The 18,757-nt window shown below is 35.5% G+C and overlaps 1 protein-coding gene across 7 annotated transcripts in view; it reads right to left on the reverse strand.

The window, feature by feature from the left end:
• Positions 1 to 18,757, reverse strand: part of atp11b.L (ATPase, class VI, type 11B L homeolog) — a 64,047-nt gene that overhangs the window by 15,024 nt on the left and 30,266 nt on the right. For 5 of the 7 annotated variants that reach the window (XM_041563313.1, XM_041563314.1, XM_041563315.1 and 2 more), the window contains exons 13-29: positions 18,186 to 18,344; positions 17,579 to 17,754; positions 16,495 to 16,563; positions 14,102 to 14,175; positions 13,914 to 14,017; positions 12,864 to 13,045; positions 10,334 to 10,537; positions 9,231 to 9,384; positions 8,414 to 8,516; positions 8,155 to 8,300; positions 7,645 to 7,704; positions 6,263 to 6,390; positions 5,410 to 5,548; positions 4,867 to 4,890; positions 2,858 to 2,923; positions 2,336 to 2,439; positions 1,046 to 1,211 (exon numbers count right to left, since the gene is read on the reverse strand). In XM_041563313.1, the coding sequence (XP_041419247.1) occupies positions 1,046 to 1,211; positions 2,336 to 2,439; positions 2,858 to 2,923; positions 4,867 to 4,890; positions 5,410 to 5,548; positions 6,263 to 6,390; positions 7,645 to 7,704; positions 8,155 to 8,300; positions 8,414 to 8,516; positions 9,231 to 9,384; positions 10,334 to 10,537; positions 12,864 to 13,045; positions 13,914 to 14,017; positions 14,102 to 14,175; positions 16,495 to 16,563; positions 17,579 to 17,754; positions 18,186 to 18,344 (2,058 nt within the window). The remainder of the gene's footprint in view (positions 1 to 1,045; positions 1,212 to 2,335; positions 2,440 to 2,857; positions 2,924 to 4,866; positions 4,891 to 5,409; positions 5,549 to 6,262; positions 6,391 to 7,644; positions 7,705 to 8,154; positions 8,301 to 8,413; positions 8,517 to 9,230; positions 9,385 to 10,333; positions 10,538 to 12,863; positions 13,046 to 13,913; positions 14,018 to 14,101; positions 14,176 to 16,494; positions 16,564 to 17,578; positions 17,755 to 18,185; positions 18,345 to 18,757) is intronic. The other 2 variants (XM_018263670.2, XM_018263669.2) reach the window with 1 other exon arrangement.

Raw genomic sequence — 18,757 nt, forward strand, 5'->3', positions numbered from 1 at the left:
AAGCATCCATATTTCAGAAAATATGAGCCTTAAAATGACATGCTGTCATTCACTCTTGCAAGCATTCTACTATACAACAGAACAAGCTGTAAAGTAGTGCACTTCCCAGAACCTCAAAGGCTATATAAGGCACAACCAGCAAAATTCACTCACTTTTACTAATAGTTCAAAGATTAATTTAGGGTTACCAAACAGCCATATGCTAAAAATACCTTATAGACCAAACAGAATTTTAAAAACAACCTAATAATAAATTTGGTATCTCAAATGCAAAACTGCAATAAAGCATTTGAAGCAGGTTTCTAGAACTAAAACAACCTTTTGAAATAAAAAATATGAAAACCAGCATGACGGATGGAAGAATTTCTTGTTAGCAGCCCACCAATTAATGTAGAGGAGCAGAAAATGTAATATTTGTTGTTAAAAATGAGGAGGGGTAGAAAGTTACGACTAAAAAAAGGTGAATTCCTTTCAAGAGGACAATATTAGACTATTACTGCAAAGAACATTTTCTTAGTTATCGGGGGAACAAAAATGGTATCGTTCCACAATTTACTACTTTCAGTCGTAATATGTGGTCTGTTTTCTATGGTATAAAATAGTACTTTGTACATTACTTGCTTTAGCTTAGGGCACAATATTTTTCCTGCCACAAATAGAAATATCACTGGGGCACAGTCAGGTGCTCTTGAAGATTACCGTACTACACTAGTAAGAGCATGTTCTTATCCTTAGAGTACCCCCTTAAATTGCTAGTCTAGGTATTGCCTTTAATGATAGCACCCATTGTTTCCTTGGCTTGTATAGAGTTAAAAGTTGTAGTTCATTAACAGATGGGATCCAAAAGTTTAATATCCATGGCTATTACTTACATCCGTTTATATTTCCTTAATATTCTTCAGTCGTACAGAGATATTGCATTTAGAGTGCAGTGAAGGAATACATCCCTAACTTTATGGATAAGTCAAGTATACATTTTAGCATACATCAAGTGCACAATGAAATAATCACTAAAATAATAGCTCCTATATGCATTTCTCAGTACCTGAGCCTTTTCTGTGCATGTTGGATACAGGTGTCGGTATGCCACCTTCTTCATGACGTCAAAAAAGAGGCAGAATATGATGATGATGATTATAGCAAACCAAGCAGAACCACTGGACAGCAGCTGCACAAACACAAAGTACATGTCCTGGGTGTGCAAGAACGGCCTGCAAAACACAACAAAAACACATAGGTAAGCATTCAGGAGTGATTACTGCTTAGTAACTACAAGGTGGCACACATACAAACACGTGTACACATTTGTGTGTGTATCTATGTATATAAAGTCTAAATAAATGTGTGTACATGCCATAAATCAAAGGACTTCTAAAGCAACAACATTAATAACAGCCTGATATCAATGATTTAGATACAAAAAGTAAACAAGGAAGTAACTATAGGTGCACAATATTTTAATTAAATTATTTCAAACTTGAAAGTGCTCAACATAACCATTTAAAAGAACACATTATTACACACACACACTATGAAAGGCTCTTTTTATGCAGTCAATTAAAAACAACCTAATTAAGAGAGAACTACAGCTTTACAAACTAGGCTTAAAAAGGCTACACGTGTTTTGGGATTCCTTTTTAGCCCAGGGAGATCATAGCTGATTCACAGCATACTATGCTTAACATTAACAATTGTAAGATGGCCTGATAATATCCAAGACTTCTGTGGACAAATTTGACGAGATGTATCATTAAAGTTATAGGGATGCTGAACTCTGCTGGTAAAGTAAGTTCAGTAAATAAAACACAGAATATCTATTTAATAATTTTTAAGCTTGAGCAAGCTTTTAAAGGACAAGAAAAAGTGTAAATCCCTGTGGGTTGCCTGGGCTCCCTTCATGCTGGGGTATAGCTCTGCCGGCTCCACTAGACCAAACATCCCTATAGTCCAGACAGCCGCAAGGGACCGGGAACCTTTAAGAAGATAAAGGCATCGTATCTGACAGAAATATACCTGGGTGAAACTTCAGTGAAAGTTTGAAGTCATCAATTGGAATCACTGGGCAGTGTGTAATATATTGGGATATAGGATTTACATTTTCCTTGCCAGGATTTGTCAATAAGAGGTTCACATGAACCCATAACAAATCCATTTCATATAATCCAAAGACTTACTCATAGTTATAGATCTACAGAAGTGTCAAGATTATTACAAACATATTAATGGAATCTGTTGCAATAATGCAGTTACCTAACAAATCCGATATCTCAAGCTATCTCACACATCAACTATTTAGTAAACAAACAGTAAAGTTTGTGCTCTCTGCTTCACCTACCAGATGATTCCACCATAAAAGAGAGAAAATATAAAATAAAATGCAATGGAACCCCAAGTAACAAAGTGATTTATCCATGTCCAGAAATGAGTTTCAAGCGCCATCTGGAAGAAAACAGAATGTATTTACATTTCTTATGTACAATTGTTTTTATTTTATTTTTTAATTGCATGGGAGTGTGGTTAAAGACCAGTGGAGTAACGATGAGGGGAGCAAATGAACCAGGGCCCAGAAGACCTGCATTGCTATAGCCATAACCACTGAAGCTCCTCTGCTAGAATCCACTGAACACCAGCAAAGCTTGCAATAGCAAATCATGCAGAGGTAGGGCAATAACTTGGCTTCCTTTAGAATACTTGTCTGAATACATTAAAAAGGTGATAGAATTGAAATGACTGCCAATCCTGTGTATTTTGTGCTTTGGGTTTGTTTGTTAAGTAACATATCTGCAACAAACACTTCAGAACAGTCTCCTTGTTTTATACATTAAAAACTTATGAAAAAAACCAAACAACATCCTACCTTCATGGTAACGGTAATGACCATTACGGTAAATACCAGCGTCCCAAAAGTCCAGTTCCCAAACATCTAGAAAATAAAACAAGAAACATGTTTTTAAAAAGTGTAGTTCTGAACAATCTCCATCCAAAACCATTATACAATCCAGGAGCCTACTTCGGAAGAGCAGTTTTATCATCAGAGCTAAATCTGTGTAAAAATGTTCCTTAAATAGTTTCTATAAGTCGAAAATTGTAACTTACAGCAAGATAAAACATGATGTAATTATCTTTTACAGATTATATTATAAGCAATTGTTGGTAAACGTATACATACACTACATAGACCTAAACCCCTCTGTAAACTAGAGCCCAACAGCAGGATATGTGCACAACCCACCCGACAATTTATGGGTAAGATCACACCGGGAACTCCATAACTAGATACTTGTATTTGGCTAAAAAGTTTCATTGCTTCCTATGTGGGCAAACTCAGCCCACTTTTCGAATAGAAATGAATGCAATGTATATCTAGGCAGCTACAAGACGCAATTACTAATGTCCCTGTAAGCAGAAACCCCTTAAAATTAGCTTTATGTAGGTAATTTCAACACAACGTGCAACTTTTTTTTAATGACTGTTTATATTGTTAACTGGGGTCTCACTTAACCTTCCACTTTTTTAGGCTGAAGAATGGCGAAACAGCTAGGCAAAATGATTTTAAAAAGCAAAAAAAAGTCAATTGCAAAGGATCTCAGACTTTTACACCCTACATCATATGAAAAGTTAAGCTAAATGTAAACAGCTCCTTTATCCGTGTAGGATGGACAATAAACAGACACCATGAAATAAGACAAATTTCACTTAACACAAAACATTGAACCAAATCTTTTCATGTATCAAAGAAAACAGTAATTAAAAAATAAAATAATAATAATAATAATACAAAAAAAGAGCAATATTCTGTGCAGGTAAACTTAGCGCCACTAAAAAAAATGCATAATGAAATACTGGAATTCTTAAGGAACCAGATGAATTTGTAATTTGGCCAACATAAATATACTGCAATACTTGTATGTGGACAAACAATCCCCATTTTGTTTAAAGGGGAAGGCATTTTCAGTAGCACAATATCAAATTAAAATGGATGAAATATTTTCTCAGTGCTGCAACCATTAAATGCTCTTTACTTTCTTCAGAGGTATGAATTATATGCATTTACAAGATTACATACAGATATTTGCACTACCAAAGAAAAACTAATAAAACACTTACAGATAAGGGCTTATTTACTAAAGGAGTAATGATTTTTCTTTTTTAATAAAGCAATATTTCTTCCCAATATTAAAGTTGCATTTCTCCTACTATAATATTCTATTATTGATACCACTAGTGACTGCTAGTAAACTGTATGCAATGGGGGGTAAAAATGGCACCTGTGATTAAAGGGACGGAACGTTGATTGGACAGACATTCGTGTACATTTGATTCAACAGCTTTACAGAGCTTATTTTTAACTAGAGTTAAGCTGTACATACGCATTCAAATAGCAAATTATTATTCAATTTTTAAAGGAAAGATACTGGAAAAACGTTGTCTATATTTCTGCTCTCAACTAAACATGAAATGGATAGGAACACAAAACTCACAAAACATCTCTTTATAAGAAATCTTTAAAGAGAAACTTCCTATAGAATGAAAGGGTTCAATGCATCCTTTTTATATTTACATATATACAGTATACTGACATGTAAGAGAGTCACATCAAAGCTAAAGCACTTATTTTAGTAGGTGCGGTTTCTCTTTAAAGGTCTGATAAAACATATAAAGACTCTCTCTGCACCAATACAAGCCTTCTGTAAAAGAATAGCTTGGCTGGCTGTTTCATTTTTTTGTAATTTACTAAATCAGGGACAGACCACCAATGATACATCTGTCATTCTGTAATTTCTTTTTTTTATTTTAATAGAAGGCTGTTACTGGAGCTGTGTGGAATGCAACATATAGCTCCTATCCCTTCAATCATACTCTTACCAGTTGCCTGTTAGGTTTCAAAATCTGATGGCATGCACAGCATGGAAAGGAGGAAAAGGGAAGAGAAGTAGAGCCAAAAGATAAAGCAATAGTAAAAAAACAGACGGCAATTCAAGTGTAACCATTTGGTACGCTAAAACTTTATATGGACTATGTATATACACTGGCAAAACAGTGTACACTGACTGTACTCAATACAAAAGCATAAATCTAAAGCTTATACTTTATGAAAATAAAAGAAAAAAAAGCTTTGAATATAGCAAGCGGCTCTCCTTCAACATTGTTTACACAGGTATAATTTACAAATGCTTTTTACATTAACTATTTGGTACTATTAAAGGGGCAATATACTCCTTGTTTAACACAGCAGGGGAAACTTGTTTTTTATAAGAATACATTTTAGTTTATTTTCTACTTTAGTCTTAAGCATTAATAAGCCAACAACATTCATCATGCCCAAACATTATGAATATTGTGTACACTGGTAAATATTTTACAAATGTGCGGAAAAGTCAAAGGGTGAGTTTTAAAGATATTTCTTACCTGGCCATTTCCAAGTAGGGATGTGTCCTCCCCCATTAGAAAGTATGACCCAAAAAAGAACACAAAGGCATGCGCAAAGCCCAAAAGGGTCCAGTAAAGAAATGGTTTAAAACCAAGAAGGGCATTTTTACGGATGTCTCTGTAGGGAAAAACAAACAGGTCATATCATTCTATGAAATGAAACTCTTTTTACAGGTTCATCTTCATTTCCTTAAAGGGATCCTGTCATCGGAAAACATGTTTTTTTCAAAACGCATCAGTTAATAGTGCTACTCCAGTAGAATTCTGCACTGAAATTAATTTATCAAAAGAGCAAACAGATTTTTTTATATTCAAATTAGAAAGCTGACATGGCACATGACCAGGGGCAGCTGGGAAATTGACAAAATGTCTAGCCCCATGTCAGATTTCAAAACTGAATATAAAAAAATCTGTTTGCTCTTTTGAGAAATGGATTCCAGTGCAAAATTCTGCTGGAGCAGCACTATTAACTGATTCATTTTGAAATTTTCCTTTTTCCCATGACAGTATCCCTTTAACACTCAAAATGTTAGCACTTAAACAATAGGATATACAGTAGCAACTATGTACAGGTTTATTGTTAATGTTGCAATGCCATGATATAATTAGGACACATCACCATACCATAATACGATAAAAAGTGAAGAGAACAATGATGTGAATGAATTGACTTTAATTATAGTTATGTAAAGTCCACTACTGAAAATTGAATTCAACTACCTGCTTCAAAGATTTCAAAAGTGACCTCAGAGTTTCATGATCTGAATTTATTTTTAATCCCCTCATAACTATACTGGCATTAAGGAAACTATGATTATATTAAGATACTTACCGATAGAGACCAGGTTTTGATTGTAAAACATGTGGATGCACATGTTGCTCAAACAGACTGTACATTAGAATAGGTAAGGAGGTGAAACAAATATTGTACAAAGTCAGGTATACACTGTCATACAGTGTCTGGAAAAAACAAAACAGAAGGTATGTTAAAATTCAACTACAACTTTATATTAACACCTAAAACATGTTACAATCCTAAAAAGTGAATTGATGGGGGATTTCCACCCAAGGACAAATGGAAATGTGATTTTGAAAGAACCTACATTTTGATACGATGAAGCAGAAACAGCCGATTAACAGATCTGGAGGAGAATCAACTTTGGCTAAATTGTTTCAAAACCAGAATTAATTATAAATAACCTTAACTAATATTTTTAAAGTTACTTGAAAAGTGGCTTCGAGTGACACTACCCCCCCCCCCCCCAAAAAACAAAAACCTGTTTTTACATGAAGCATTTTTTTTTAAAACGGCTAGCTATTATACTTAGGTTTTTTTCATGTTAATAGTCTGACAAGTGGTCATATCAAAGCTTTTCAAGACATCATTATCTATAAACGAATCATTGCTTTTCCAAGATAGTATTTCCCGAACGTGGTGATGCAGTTAACCAGCGATTCTAAATACACACAGATAAACGCATGCTTCTTTGCCTGCACTCTGTCTGCCCAGATGCTGTTGAATCTTTATTACAGATCTGTAATATGTTAGTTATGGTATACAGAATACCACCGTTCCCAGAATGCATATGCCACATGTTACCATGCAATTTCCTGTGTGTGTGATTTAAGTGATTTGTTATTAGTTCTGTCGGTGTTCCTGGTTGGAGTAATTTCCTGTTCCTGTTGCAGTAAGTATGTGTGAGCTCTCTCTAAAGCTGCATGTTCCTGCATTACTGATATGCATCTCTCCTAAATAAAGTTATTAGCAGCAAAGGATTGTGTGGAACTACATCGCTGCTGTGCAAGAATCTGATACCAAGGAACTCTGGTAGGTCATCTAACCCTGAATATAAGAGAGTTGTACTGAATAGTTACAACAGATGTAAGCACATGGAGGAAATGCCTACTCAGATGTTTTAATGCTGAAATCTGCGCCTTGATTTGAGCACAAAAGCTGATCAGCCTGCGTTTATTCACAGGCTGAGAAACATCCGAATGCAGCCATAGCCATATTTTCTCTGAATTAGAAGATCCCAGCTGAAGATTAAAATAAAAATACTTTGCTTTTTGTTTAGAGAACATATTTGACAGGGCTTCCTAGCCGTTAAATGCTTAACCAGCCCAATACTGTTTATTTCATAAACAAAACTATTTTGTTCTCGCCTTCAGCACAAACCTAAAACATTACTGAAAAACACATAATATTCCACTTACTTGCTGTGAGAATAAACAATAGAACTGATACAAAAACTGAGGTGTAATAAAACACACATTCTGCAAAAAGAGAAAAACAATTAGCAAAATACTCTTTGCTTATACGTTTGATAAGACTGCATGAAAAAAAAAATGCATAACATGTGCAAAGTCACTAAATACTAATAAGTCCTGGTCAAAGAATTTCTTGCATGGAATTTCAATGGAGGACTAGGTTATTAAAATGAGCTTTAGAGGGGGATAAGATGAGGTTATAACGGTCAGCGATGAAAGTCACGTATGATTTTCTGTTATGGGGCACTTATTTCCAGTGATGTACAGCTGACCCAGTACAAGTGAGAAAGAATGGTTCTTTAACCCTAATCCAGCGTGGAGATACAAAAATATGCACTGATGTAATAGATTTACAATAAACTGATAGATGAGAAGTTCATTGTTCCATTCAAATGATAACCATAACACTGCCACAAAAGGGCCTCAATAATTGCCAATACATGAAAGAGCACATACCTTATAAAAAAAGTACTGTACAAGGGTAGCTATTCTAATATAGTAGTAGTGTCCATGCACCAGAAGCAATTTTGAGAGGAATTTAAATCTTGCAATTGCATAATCACTGTTCCGTACAGCTTGCCTGCCTTCCTTTCCCATTATTCCTACAAATACAAGAGTGTAGAAAAATAAATGCACAGAAATTGTGTGAATTAAATAACAACATGGTAAGAACATTGCTATGTGCAAAACACCCAAACCCCAAATAGTGACATACCTATACCAACATGAGCTTCCTGTATCATGCTGACATCATTTGCCCCATCTCCAACAGCTAGGGTTATAGGCTTCTCTGGAGATGTTTTTAGTAGTCTAACTACCTGCAGTAAAAAAAAAAACATTTAAAATTTAAATCTGTACTCCAAAATAACTTATTCATAGGGCACTGAAATGATAAAGAAACCCTCCACCTGCACCGCTCCCTCTCAGCAGGACATGTTACATTTAAAGGTGTCTCTTTGTGTGCACCGAATATAAAAATTCAGTGGGAAAGACGTGTCACCTTGGCTCCTCTTCTGTAAGAGCTGCCGGCAGATTGAAGCACTGAAGCTCAGTCTGGGACTGGCTGCAACTGCAAACATATTTTAATCTGACAGAAGTATCTAAAGTGTCACAAGTGGGTGCCTGCCAACCCCACTATGCAACTATGCATTTTTATATCAGATGCAGAGATAGAGACACTTCTGACAGTAAAGGTGGTGCGAAGAAAGAAAGGGGAAGGGGAGTTCTGATGCAAGGAGTCTGGGGATTAGGTAATTGTTTCTTTCTTCTTGAAGTCCATGTAACTCCATTGAATTACAACATTTCGAAATAATGCTGCATTTACAATTGAGAAAGATATAAAATTCTATAATTTTCATCAATCTCTTCAAGGCTAAATTATGAGGTTGGAGCATTGACTGGAATGTTAATTTATTAATGATTTACAGTAACATTCTTTGTTAGAGTAAAGGAGTACAACCTGAAATCCATACCAGATCAGCTAAGCTCAGTTATTCAAAAGTTAAACTCAAAATATGAAACCATTAGTTTACCTTTGCTTTCTGTAAAGGAGCCATCCGACAGCACAGAACTGCAGAACAATTTCTACAGACATCCATGAACAGCTTTTCATGTTCCCTGAGTGCAAGAGAAAGGCTGGCTCCATCAACAACCAGCCCGTGCTGTATAACATGGTCATCTGTCAACCTAGACAAATCCAGACAATGTTTTTTAATATTCAGTGGAAAGCTATAACATTCTGACAAGTCCATTTATCTTCAATCTGATCCCCAAGCCCCTTCCCACAAGTCTGCTTAACAATGGGAGAAGGCAGAAGATTTAATAGCTCCACAATGGGCTGCTATATTCGGACAGATAAAATCCCCCTATGCACTCATCATTGTCTCAACATAAAGCCCAAAATACTACAAAACATATGGCCCTTGAAAGTTAGGAATGTTTACTTAGAAGATACATTTTGGTATAAAGTACATGGTATTTTAAGATAAATACATATGAGAGTTGGGGGTACGGAGTAAAAACCTAGGTCAAGAGTTGTCCCATGTTATAGTTCTGCTTGTTACAATATTGTGAAGAAACTATATTTATTCTAGCAACACAAGGTCTGAAGGCTGTAACTAAACATATGAATAGATATAGATTAGGGAGCACTGCCCATCAGGTGAGAGAAACAGTGAATGGTGTGCAGGGTTATAGGAATAAGTAATAGTGAAATAAATGAAAAGCTAACCCTTAAGATTGCACCACCCCATCAAAGGATCCGATGACTCAAGGAACCAAATAAAACTTAACTTTTAATACAAACTGATTAAAAAAAATATATGTTATGGTAGGTCCAAGAACTATTTAAAATGAATTTAGCAACAGGGGGATGAACCTACTAACAGTGGGTCCAATTAGCCAATTCAGGTTACCAAAGTATTAAAATTCTATATTTCGTTGAAAGAGAAAAAGCAATTAGGCTTTAGCTAAATATGGCAACCCCCATTAGTGAAAGCAGCAATTTGCTGTAAACAAACACAGGACACAGAAACTTTAGAAAAGACAAGGAATGCAAGAAGCAAGCAAATTATCAAGAACACAATTAGAAACATGTAATTTTTACTTAACGTGAAACTTTGCGTTTCCTGCTTACCTTCTTGCAAGCTGTCTCAGCTGTTCTGCACATTCTCTATCTGTTTTCTGTTGCACAAGTTCCAGGATATTCATATTTCTGTGGAAATGTCCACAAGATAAGCTGACACTCACAGCAGTCTCGTGCTTGTCTCCAGTGAGTACCCATACTTTTATTCCTGCAACTCTTAGAGCCTCTATAGTTTCCTGGACCTTATCTTGAAGCCTTAAAAAAAAAGCAGAGGTTTGTCATTAAAATCTTAAATCAATTTCATTAATTTTGCAAGCCACATCACATCCAACTCTGTGAAGTGAATTATTGTGACAAATTATCTTTGAACTACATGGGATATGTAACATACATTTGTTTGTCAATTGTCCAATAGTCCACAAAACCTATATGTCAGCCTGCTGTGTCTGATCTGTATTTCTCAGTGATCTTAAAACGTAGAAAAAAATCGAATACTGATCTAAGGCTTGACAGAGAACTAGCATACTCCACTGAATTAGAACAGAAGGAGCAAAGTAATCCTCAGGGGCTCATTATATCAGATGATAGGACACAGACCCCCAACCCCAACATGATTTCCCAGTGAACTGCACTCAGTACAGAGGTTTCCCTCTGCAGGAATAATATAATTGTATATCTGTGTATACACTATAAGTAAAAGGAATTTATGATCATGCTATTAAAGCATTAGTCAAATATCATCATTTCTCAATTGTGCATATTCTCTAGTGCAGAACAACAATCATTCTGGACCATCATGACCTATATCCTCTGGTGTGTCAGCTAAGAATAAAGTAAACTAGGCAAAACTGAAAAGCAATAAATCAAATGGGAAATAGTTTTATAGGTATGGGAGCTGTTATTCAAAATGCCCGAGACCTGGTATAATGGATCTTTCAGTAATTTGGATTTTTATACCTTTAGTCTACAAGAAAATGATGTAAACATTAAATATTTACAATAGGCTCGTTTTGCTTCCAAAAATGATTGATTATATCTTAGTTGGGATCCAGTACAAGGTGCTGTTTTATTATTACAAAGAAAAAGGAAATCATTTTAAAAAAATCTGGATAAAAATGGAGTCTATGGGAGATGGCCTTTCTGTAATTTGGAGTTTTCGGATAATGGATCCCATCCCTGTATTTGGCTGCTAATCACTACAGTAAAACTCAAAGAAAAAAATTACCCCTAAACAAAGATGAAATACAAGAGTTTCAAAATAGGTACAACTGTGAAACCTTTGCATTCAATCATCTGTTTTTAATTTCATAGAAAGTCAGGATCAGAGTACAGGGGTCCAAAACCAGTCACAATCATCCCATAATGGACTAAACCAGACCATATAGAGTCATATGGGGAAATGCATGAATATAATCTATAGTATGGCCATTTTCCAGTGTCTTATAGAATAGTTTCCATGCTTTCAGAAAATGCCATTTGTAACTAAGAGGAGCCCCATTGGTGTTCTGCTCCAAAAATGTGCCCATATAAGTATCTCTCAATGCAGCCACTCATAAAATAGCTGTGAAGCACTAATATCAGTTTAATAAACATAACAATGACAACATTATGATTTCACGCTTAAAATACTGGCACGCCGGAATGTTAATTATGAACAAAGGATTAAGTACAAGTGGAAAACGAGTAGGCTCCTTGTGGGAAGAATTATAGATGTCTTATTAGCTTCTAATTTGCACTAGTGACAAACTAACACAGTTCAAAATAATACACCTCATATAATTTACACGACAAAAAACAAAATCACTATGGTAGGATGAAGTTTCCAGATTGCCACAGGTGTAAAGTTCCTGAAGCTAATTTACTATATACGATATTTGACTGTTTAGTGGAATCTACCTTTCGGCAACAAATGATACATTTTCTTGCTAATGAATTTGCTTTGCCACAGGTACTTAACGCACACCATATCTTTTGGGTTTAGTTGACTCCCTGGTGCCCAGAACAAATGCTAGATTCTCTTATGGAACTACTATGCTTAAAAACAACTGTTCTTTATTTGATGGATACTTCCCATCTGATGCTTAATATGGATACAACACAAACTTGCAAAAGGAAATTTACATAATTATTTACCTGACAAGAGGCTTGCCAAACAAATCTGACAGAATATGGGACACCTGGCAGCAATCCTTACCTAGCTCCTCCATATAAATGTATCACTATTTCTTCATACATTCACTTCTTTCTCATTTCTTTACTTTTAATTCTCAAATTAAATTCTCATATTTTACTTACCTATAAGCAAAATGAGAAGAGCACCAACTGGTAGGATTACATTAATAAGTTGTAGTTAAAATAACATTTTAAAAAGAAACGCATACATGCATGCATGCATAACTAGATCCATCTATTTTTAGCAAATATAAGAAAACGGAAGCAACCAGCACCAGTCTGAATACATAGCATGGTTTTATATTTTACCGTCAATGATAAAATAGAAAACCATGCGATTACATGAACCATTTGTGGATCATCTGTTAACATTAACTTTGTGCAGTACATCAATATAGCACATGCTTACTTGTCTTCAACACCAGTTGCCCCCAACAACACCAAGTCTCTTTCGATAAAATTGAAAACATCAGCTAAGCGTTCTTCTCTTTGCTGCAAGGCAGTCCTGGCTTCATGCAGTCGCTGATCAATTTCATTGTATTCTTCTGGGCTAAACTTCTTATAGGCAATGCACAATATCCTTAGTCCTTTCTAAAAGAAAAAAATATCATGGTTAAAATATTCTATACATAACCTTATCCTGCAGTTTATTTCTAACAAAAGCCAAAAACTGTATTGCCCTCAGGCTGCTAAAATAGCAAAACTGTAAAAAGTACCAGTTCTACTGGCTTTTCCCTTTTCTCATTAAAAATAAGGCAGGTTAATTTTCTACACTATTTTGTAGTTATTTATATAAATGTACACAACAAAAGCCACAAGCAGAGCCAAATTGCCTAAATCGTCCTCTGACCATAGCCTGAAATCAATAGAACGAGCCATTATAAGAGGTAGTGTTCTATACTAGGGATTCACTGAATCCACTATTTGGGATTCAGCCGAATCCTCGAATCCTTCGTGAAAGATTCTGCCAAATACCAAACTGGATCCTAATTTGCATATGAAATTGGGGTAGGGAAAGGAAAAAGTTGAAACTTTTTTTTTTTTTTTGCATCCTTGTTTTCTCACAAAAAGTCATGTGATTTCCCTTCCTGTCCCTAATTTACATATGCAAATTAGGATTCGTATTCAGTTCAGTTCTGCCTGTAAAAAGGCAGAATCCCGAACTGAATCCTGGATTCAGTTCATCCCTATTCCATATACAGAGAAAGTGCATTGGAAGATGAAATTATCATGTAAATGATGACTGCAATACAACAGTGGTTATCCAGGCTGACCAAGCTTAATCTAGTCTGATCAAGATAAATAATGAATAATCATGAGTACAATGGGATCTGTCAAAATGAGTCTATTGACAGAATTCTGAAAATCAAAGCAGAGCAAACAAATCTCTGTCCTAATGCAGAAATGCTGAATCACACAGCCTTACAGATAACACTTTTGCCTTGTTTATATAACTTACTGAAGCAAATTCGTCCACATGAATCCTAGTTCTGTCAATTTCTCCAAGTTTTGCATTGCAAAGGACAGAAGACTCTGCTCCTTTTGTGAAAAGTATCTTTTCTCCTAGAAAGCATTAAGAAGGTAAATGAAAGGCACGCCGAAAACCACTTTAAAGGAAACATAAATACAAACAGATTTTGTGCTTACCAGATGGACTCTCTACTATTACGCTCATCTGACGACGATTTGCATCAAACTCCAATACATGAAGAAGTTTGTACCTTGAGAAACACAAGTAAGATACTGAATGTAACCAAGCTGAAAAAATGAACACACGTATAAATGTGACGCAAAAGTCTAATTTGACTACAAATCTAATCGCTAGATACAAATTGATCCCCTTCATTTTCAATAGAATGTGGAAAATTATGAATAGTAAACGTATAATGAATAAGTAATTAAGGAACTTTAAACTACTGGACATCTCAACAGCTGTAGAGTCTGCTGTCTGCTATGATCGCATATCTGTTTGAAGGGCAATTGGTAGATTGAAAATGGTAAGTAAGATGAATACATCCATTCAAAACATATACACTACACGGTTTTACGGTTTTATACAAGTATTAAACTTTTGCCTTGAGCATCCTTTGGATCTGATTATTTGTTGCAATACTACAATTCCCAGCATGCCCAAGAAGCATTTCTCCATAGGCATTTTAAATAAATAACAGATGGAGGTGTTGATAAATATTTACAGAATGCTGAACTAAAGCTTATCTTGTAGCCAGCTTATGGCTACGGGTGATTTCCCAAATGTATGAGGACATACTCTATATTGCTGAGCTACACCGGTTTAACACCAAGATCAGTAAAAATATTATCCAGTGTTAGGTATTAATACCAACTCTGTACAATGCCTATTTGTAAGAGTTTATATTTTGATCAAAAGAGCCTGCAATATTTATGCAGGATCTGAATAAACACTTGAGTCCTTAAAATGATGGGGGAAGGGGGTCATGATCTTATGATCTTATGATCTCTGTTTGAAACAAGTTACCTAGCTGTGATATGTGAGAATAGATGACATTCAGGCTACTGAAATGTTTTGATGCCTGGACTATTAGTAGCTCAATAGGCTTTGACAAAATGTTCAGAACATGCCACATTGATCTACCGTAAATGGTGCCCTCAAATGTAAAGATCATTGTTGCTCAGCAACTGCTGATCAGAAAGTTGGAAAATGATTTGGAGCATTTTTGCTCCCAAGACAAAACCCTTATCTAAGCAGACATTTATGTATGGACAGAAATCAAATGTATGCAGTTCAGACTATATGAAAATTACAGTTTCATACAAAGAGCCCTTAAAGGAATAGTTCATTATAAAAATAAAAACTGGGTAAATAGATTGGCTGTGCAACATATAAATGTTTCTAATATAGTTAGTTAGCCATAAATGTAATGTATAAAGGCTGGAGTGACTGGATGTGTAACATAGCAGCCAGAACACTACTTCCTGCTTTTCATCTCTCGTGGTTTGCACTTATTGGTTACCAGGCAGTAACCAATCAGAGACTTGAGGGGGCCACATGGGTCATAACTGTTGCTTTTGAATCTGAGCTGAATGCTGAGGATCAATTGCAAACTCACTGAACAGAAATGTACCATGTGGCTCCCCTTCAAGTTGCTGACTAACTCAGCGTTATAGAGCTGAAAAGCAGCAAGTTGGGTTCTGGCTATTATGTTACACATCCAGTCATGCCAGCCTTTATACATTACATTTTTGGCTAACTAACTATAGTTTTGCACATACAATCTATATAGTTTTTATTTGTACACTGAACTGTTCCTTTAAGCAGAGAGGCATGTAAGAGAGATCAAGGTTAGCATCAAGGCCGTAAAAAAAAAAAAAAAAACTGGGCTGGCACCCAAAACTCCAATTAGCAGGATAAAGTATAAAAAGTATTTTATTACTCAAAATAACATGTCTATAGAGAGCCTTAAACTTTTCGTGGCCTGCGGCACATAAGAAGCATGTAAGTCATGTTATTTGAATGATAAAAATTATTATTATTTTTAACTTTGGCATGCACAATGGAGCTCTTGTGAGAGCCAGCTAAATTAATGTTTTATGTGGTGTTCAAGTACCCTGGTTGTGGCACCTGAATTCATACTTTATACTGGTAAACCTTTCCTCTGTTTTGCATTTCTGGGACATCTGTAGACATCAAGTTGGACAGTCCTGTGCTACATCCATTAATGCCTAGTGTTATTCCCATCAAAGCATCTCCTTTTAATTAAAGTATATACGGGAGTCCAGTTCCTTTGTTTGGTAGTTGAATTGACATATGAAAAGCTGCAACTATTTCAAGTAATGGTTGGAAAAAAAGCCATATTGATTCCTCAACAGGGATCATAATGGAGTCAAAGAGAAAAAAAAAAAAAAAAACAAACAAAAAAAAAAACAATATCGTGAACAGTAAAACAAATGTAAGGGCTTTTAAATCTGCATAATTTCTATATTTAAATATGGGACACAAATATGAAAAGGCTGTTAAACAGAGTTCTATATATTATGAATATTCTTTGCAGTACTGTTACCTTTCAAGTTTTCCGAGACATTTGATTTCCATAATTTCTCCATTTATGCCATTAAAAGCAACTCCTATTCTATAAACAGAATGGAAAAAAAAAAGTTACTAAAGAGAATTGGGTGTATAACATTTGGCACCGTTAAACCATACAAAAAAACCTTTGCAGCTTATCTATGACACACAGGGTAAGCTTGGCATGTTTGTAAAGGAGAAGGAAAGCTACCAAAGCAGTTTATTGCCAATAGATTAGCCACAATAGTGCAATAAGACTATATTTATTCTGCAAAATGCTTTACCATACCTGAATAAACAACTCTAGAAGCTCTCGGTTTGTTTAGGATAGCAGCTGCCATATTAGTTTGGTGTGACATCACTTCCTGCCCGAGTCTCTCCCTGCTCACTCATAGCTCTGGGCTCAAATTACAGCAGGGAGGGGAGGAGTGAGGGGGAACAAACTGAGCATGCTCAAGCCCTAGCCCTGGAGATTTATGCTGAAAACAGGAAGTCTGATACAGAGCCCATGTATACACACACAAAAAAAAAAAAACAGCAGTTCAGGAGGCACAAAGGAGCACTTAAAGTGGGAGGATTGCCGTTGCCAGGGGCTGCCTTGTCCTTTAATTAGTCATATGTCAGTTTCAGATATTTAGGAGATCAAAGAAATGTTTACCCTAGATCTTGTACAAATTAACCTCAAATATAGTTATATATATAGTTATATATGTTGTGTTTCTTTTGACAGAGGACTCAGAGAAGCATTACAGAGGTTTGCTGGTGTATTTATATAGACCTTTCTGATAAAGCTTACTTAATTTTGCATGTCCTTCTCCATTAAGTCAAAATCCCTATGAACTGTTTTAAAGTGCTACTTATCAGTGAATTTCAATTTAACACAATAAGATGAAAAGGGGATGGGAGGTCCTGATTTGGGGATAAAACACCTGAGAGTGGTTCTGTGTGCCATATAATATGTTAGCCTATTCTAACCATATTAATCAGTATTTGGTTAAGGGAATTGGCTGGGTAAAAAAGAGCTTACATAAAACATTCAATAATGGTAGGAAGAATAAATGTTATTTGCATGCTCCAACCTTCTGGATGCTTCAACCAGAGCCTTTTCATCTGGCGAGGAGGCATAGTATTCCAACTGATTAGACATTCCATTTGAAAAGCGGACTCCATCTACACAGCCATCTATTTGGTCATAACTGATTTGAACCGTGTGACACAAAGACACTGCTTTTAAAAAGAGTTCTTCTTCCATACTCTGTGAAATGCAGAAGAAGTTATTTGAATCCAGACAATAATATTGCATGTCATAATGATGGAAAATATGTAGCCAGTTTTGTAGATGTGTGTGCTTGGGTGGCAGCAACCCAACCCCCCTTGTAAAAAAAAAAATAAAAAAATTAGGGGGAGACAGAAGTGAAGGGCAAACATTCTGGGGAATCCTCACATGAAAAGTGTTGCTCAAGTAAATCTTACCCAAACATTTAAACTAATAGAAGTCAAAAATATAACAAAGAAGACTCTATACACAAATTATATATAAAAGCATTTAAAGTAATTAACATATAATATTCTGTTAGCATGCACTGGTAAAAACTGTGTTTGCACGGGTTACATAACAGATAAAACATGGCATGTGCCTTCCCCCAAATCACAAATAACTATTTTAATGATAAGTCAGTGGCTTACTAAGCTTGTGGTGGGTGCATCTGGGAAATCCATAGTCACGCCTTCGGGTACAAGTTTGTTATTAATCTCCTTGTATTTAATACCATTTACGGAACATTCTCGAAACTGCATCTCATTTTCTGTAAGTGTACCGGTTTTGTCTGTGAACACATATTCTACCTGTTTGAATAAAAGGCATAAAACTGTCAGAATATATGCCAGTTTAGTTAAAACAGAGCAAAGTGTAACCCTAGCATTCAACAAAAACCTGTTAGGCTTGAAGAACTAGAGGTGTAGGCACAAACATGGACTCCTTTGTCTTTAATATTCTTATCAGAAATACCCATTATCTAGGGATATAGCCCACCCACAAAAAGCTTGAAAGACATTCAGGATAAGTAAAACCATGTAACCACTGAACCTGGTGTTTTGGCTCTACACATTTGAACTCCCCACACACTTCTTTTACATTCACTTAAGTGTGGTCAGCAGCCTTCAACTAACTGTGACAAATGTTTTTTGGGAACTTTTATTTTCTTTAACAATCAAGTTTCCAGTTCTTCAATATTTTTGAAGGTTTATGTTATTAAATG

The sequence above is a fragment of the Xenopus laevis genome, chromosome 5L (assembly GCF_017654675.1).
Source record: "Xenopus laevis strain J_2021 chromosome 5L, Xenopus_laevis_v10.1, whole genome shotgun sequence".
NCBI lineage: Eukaryota > Metazoa > Chordata > Amphibia > Anura > Pipidae > Xenopus > Xenopus laevis.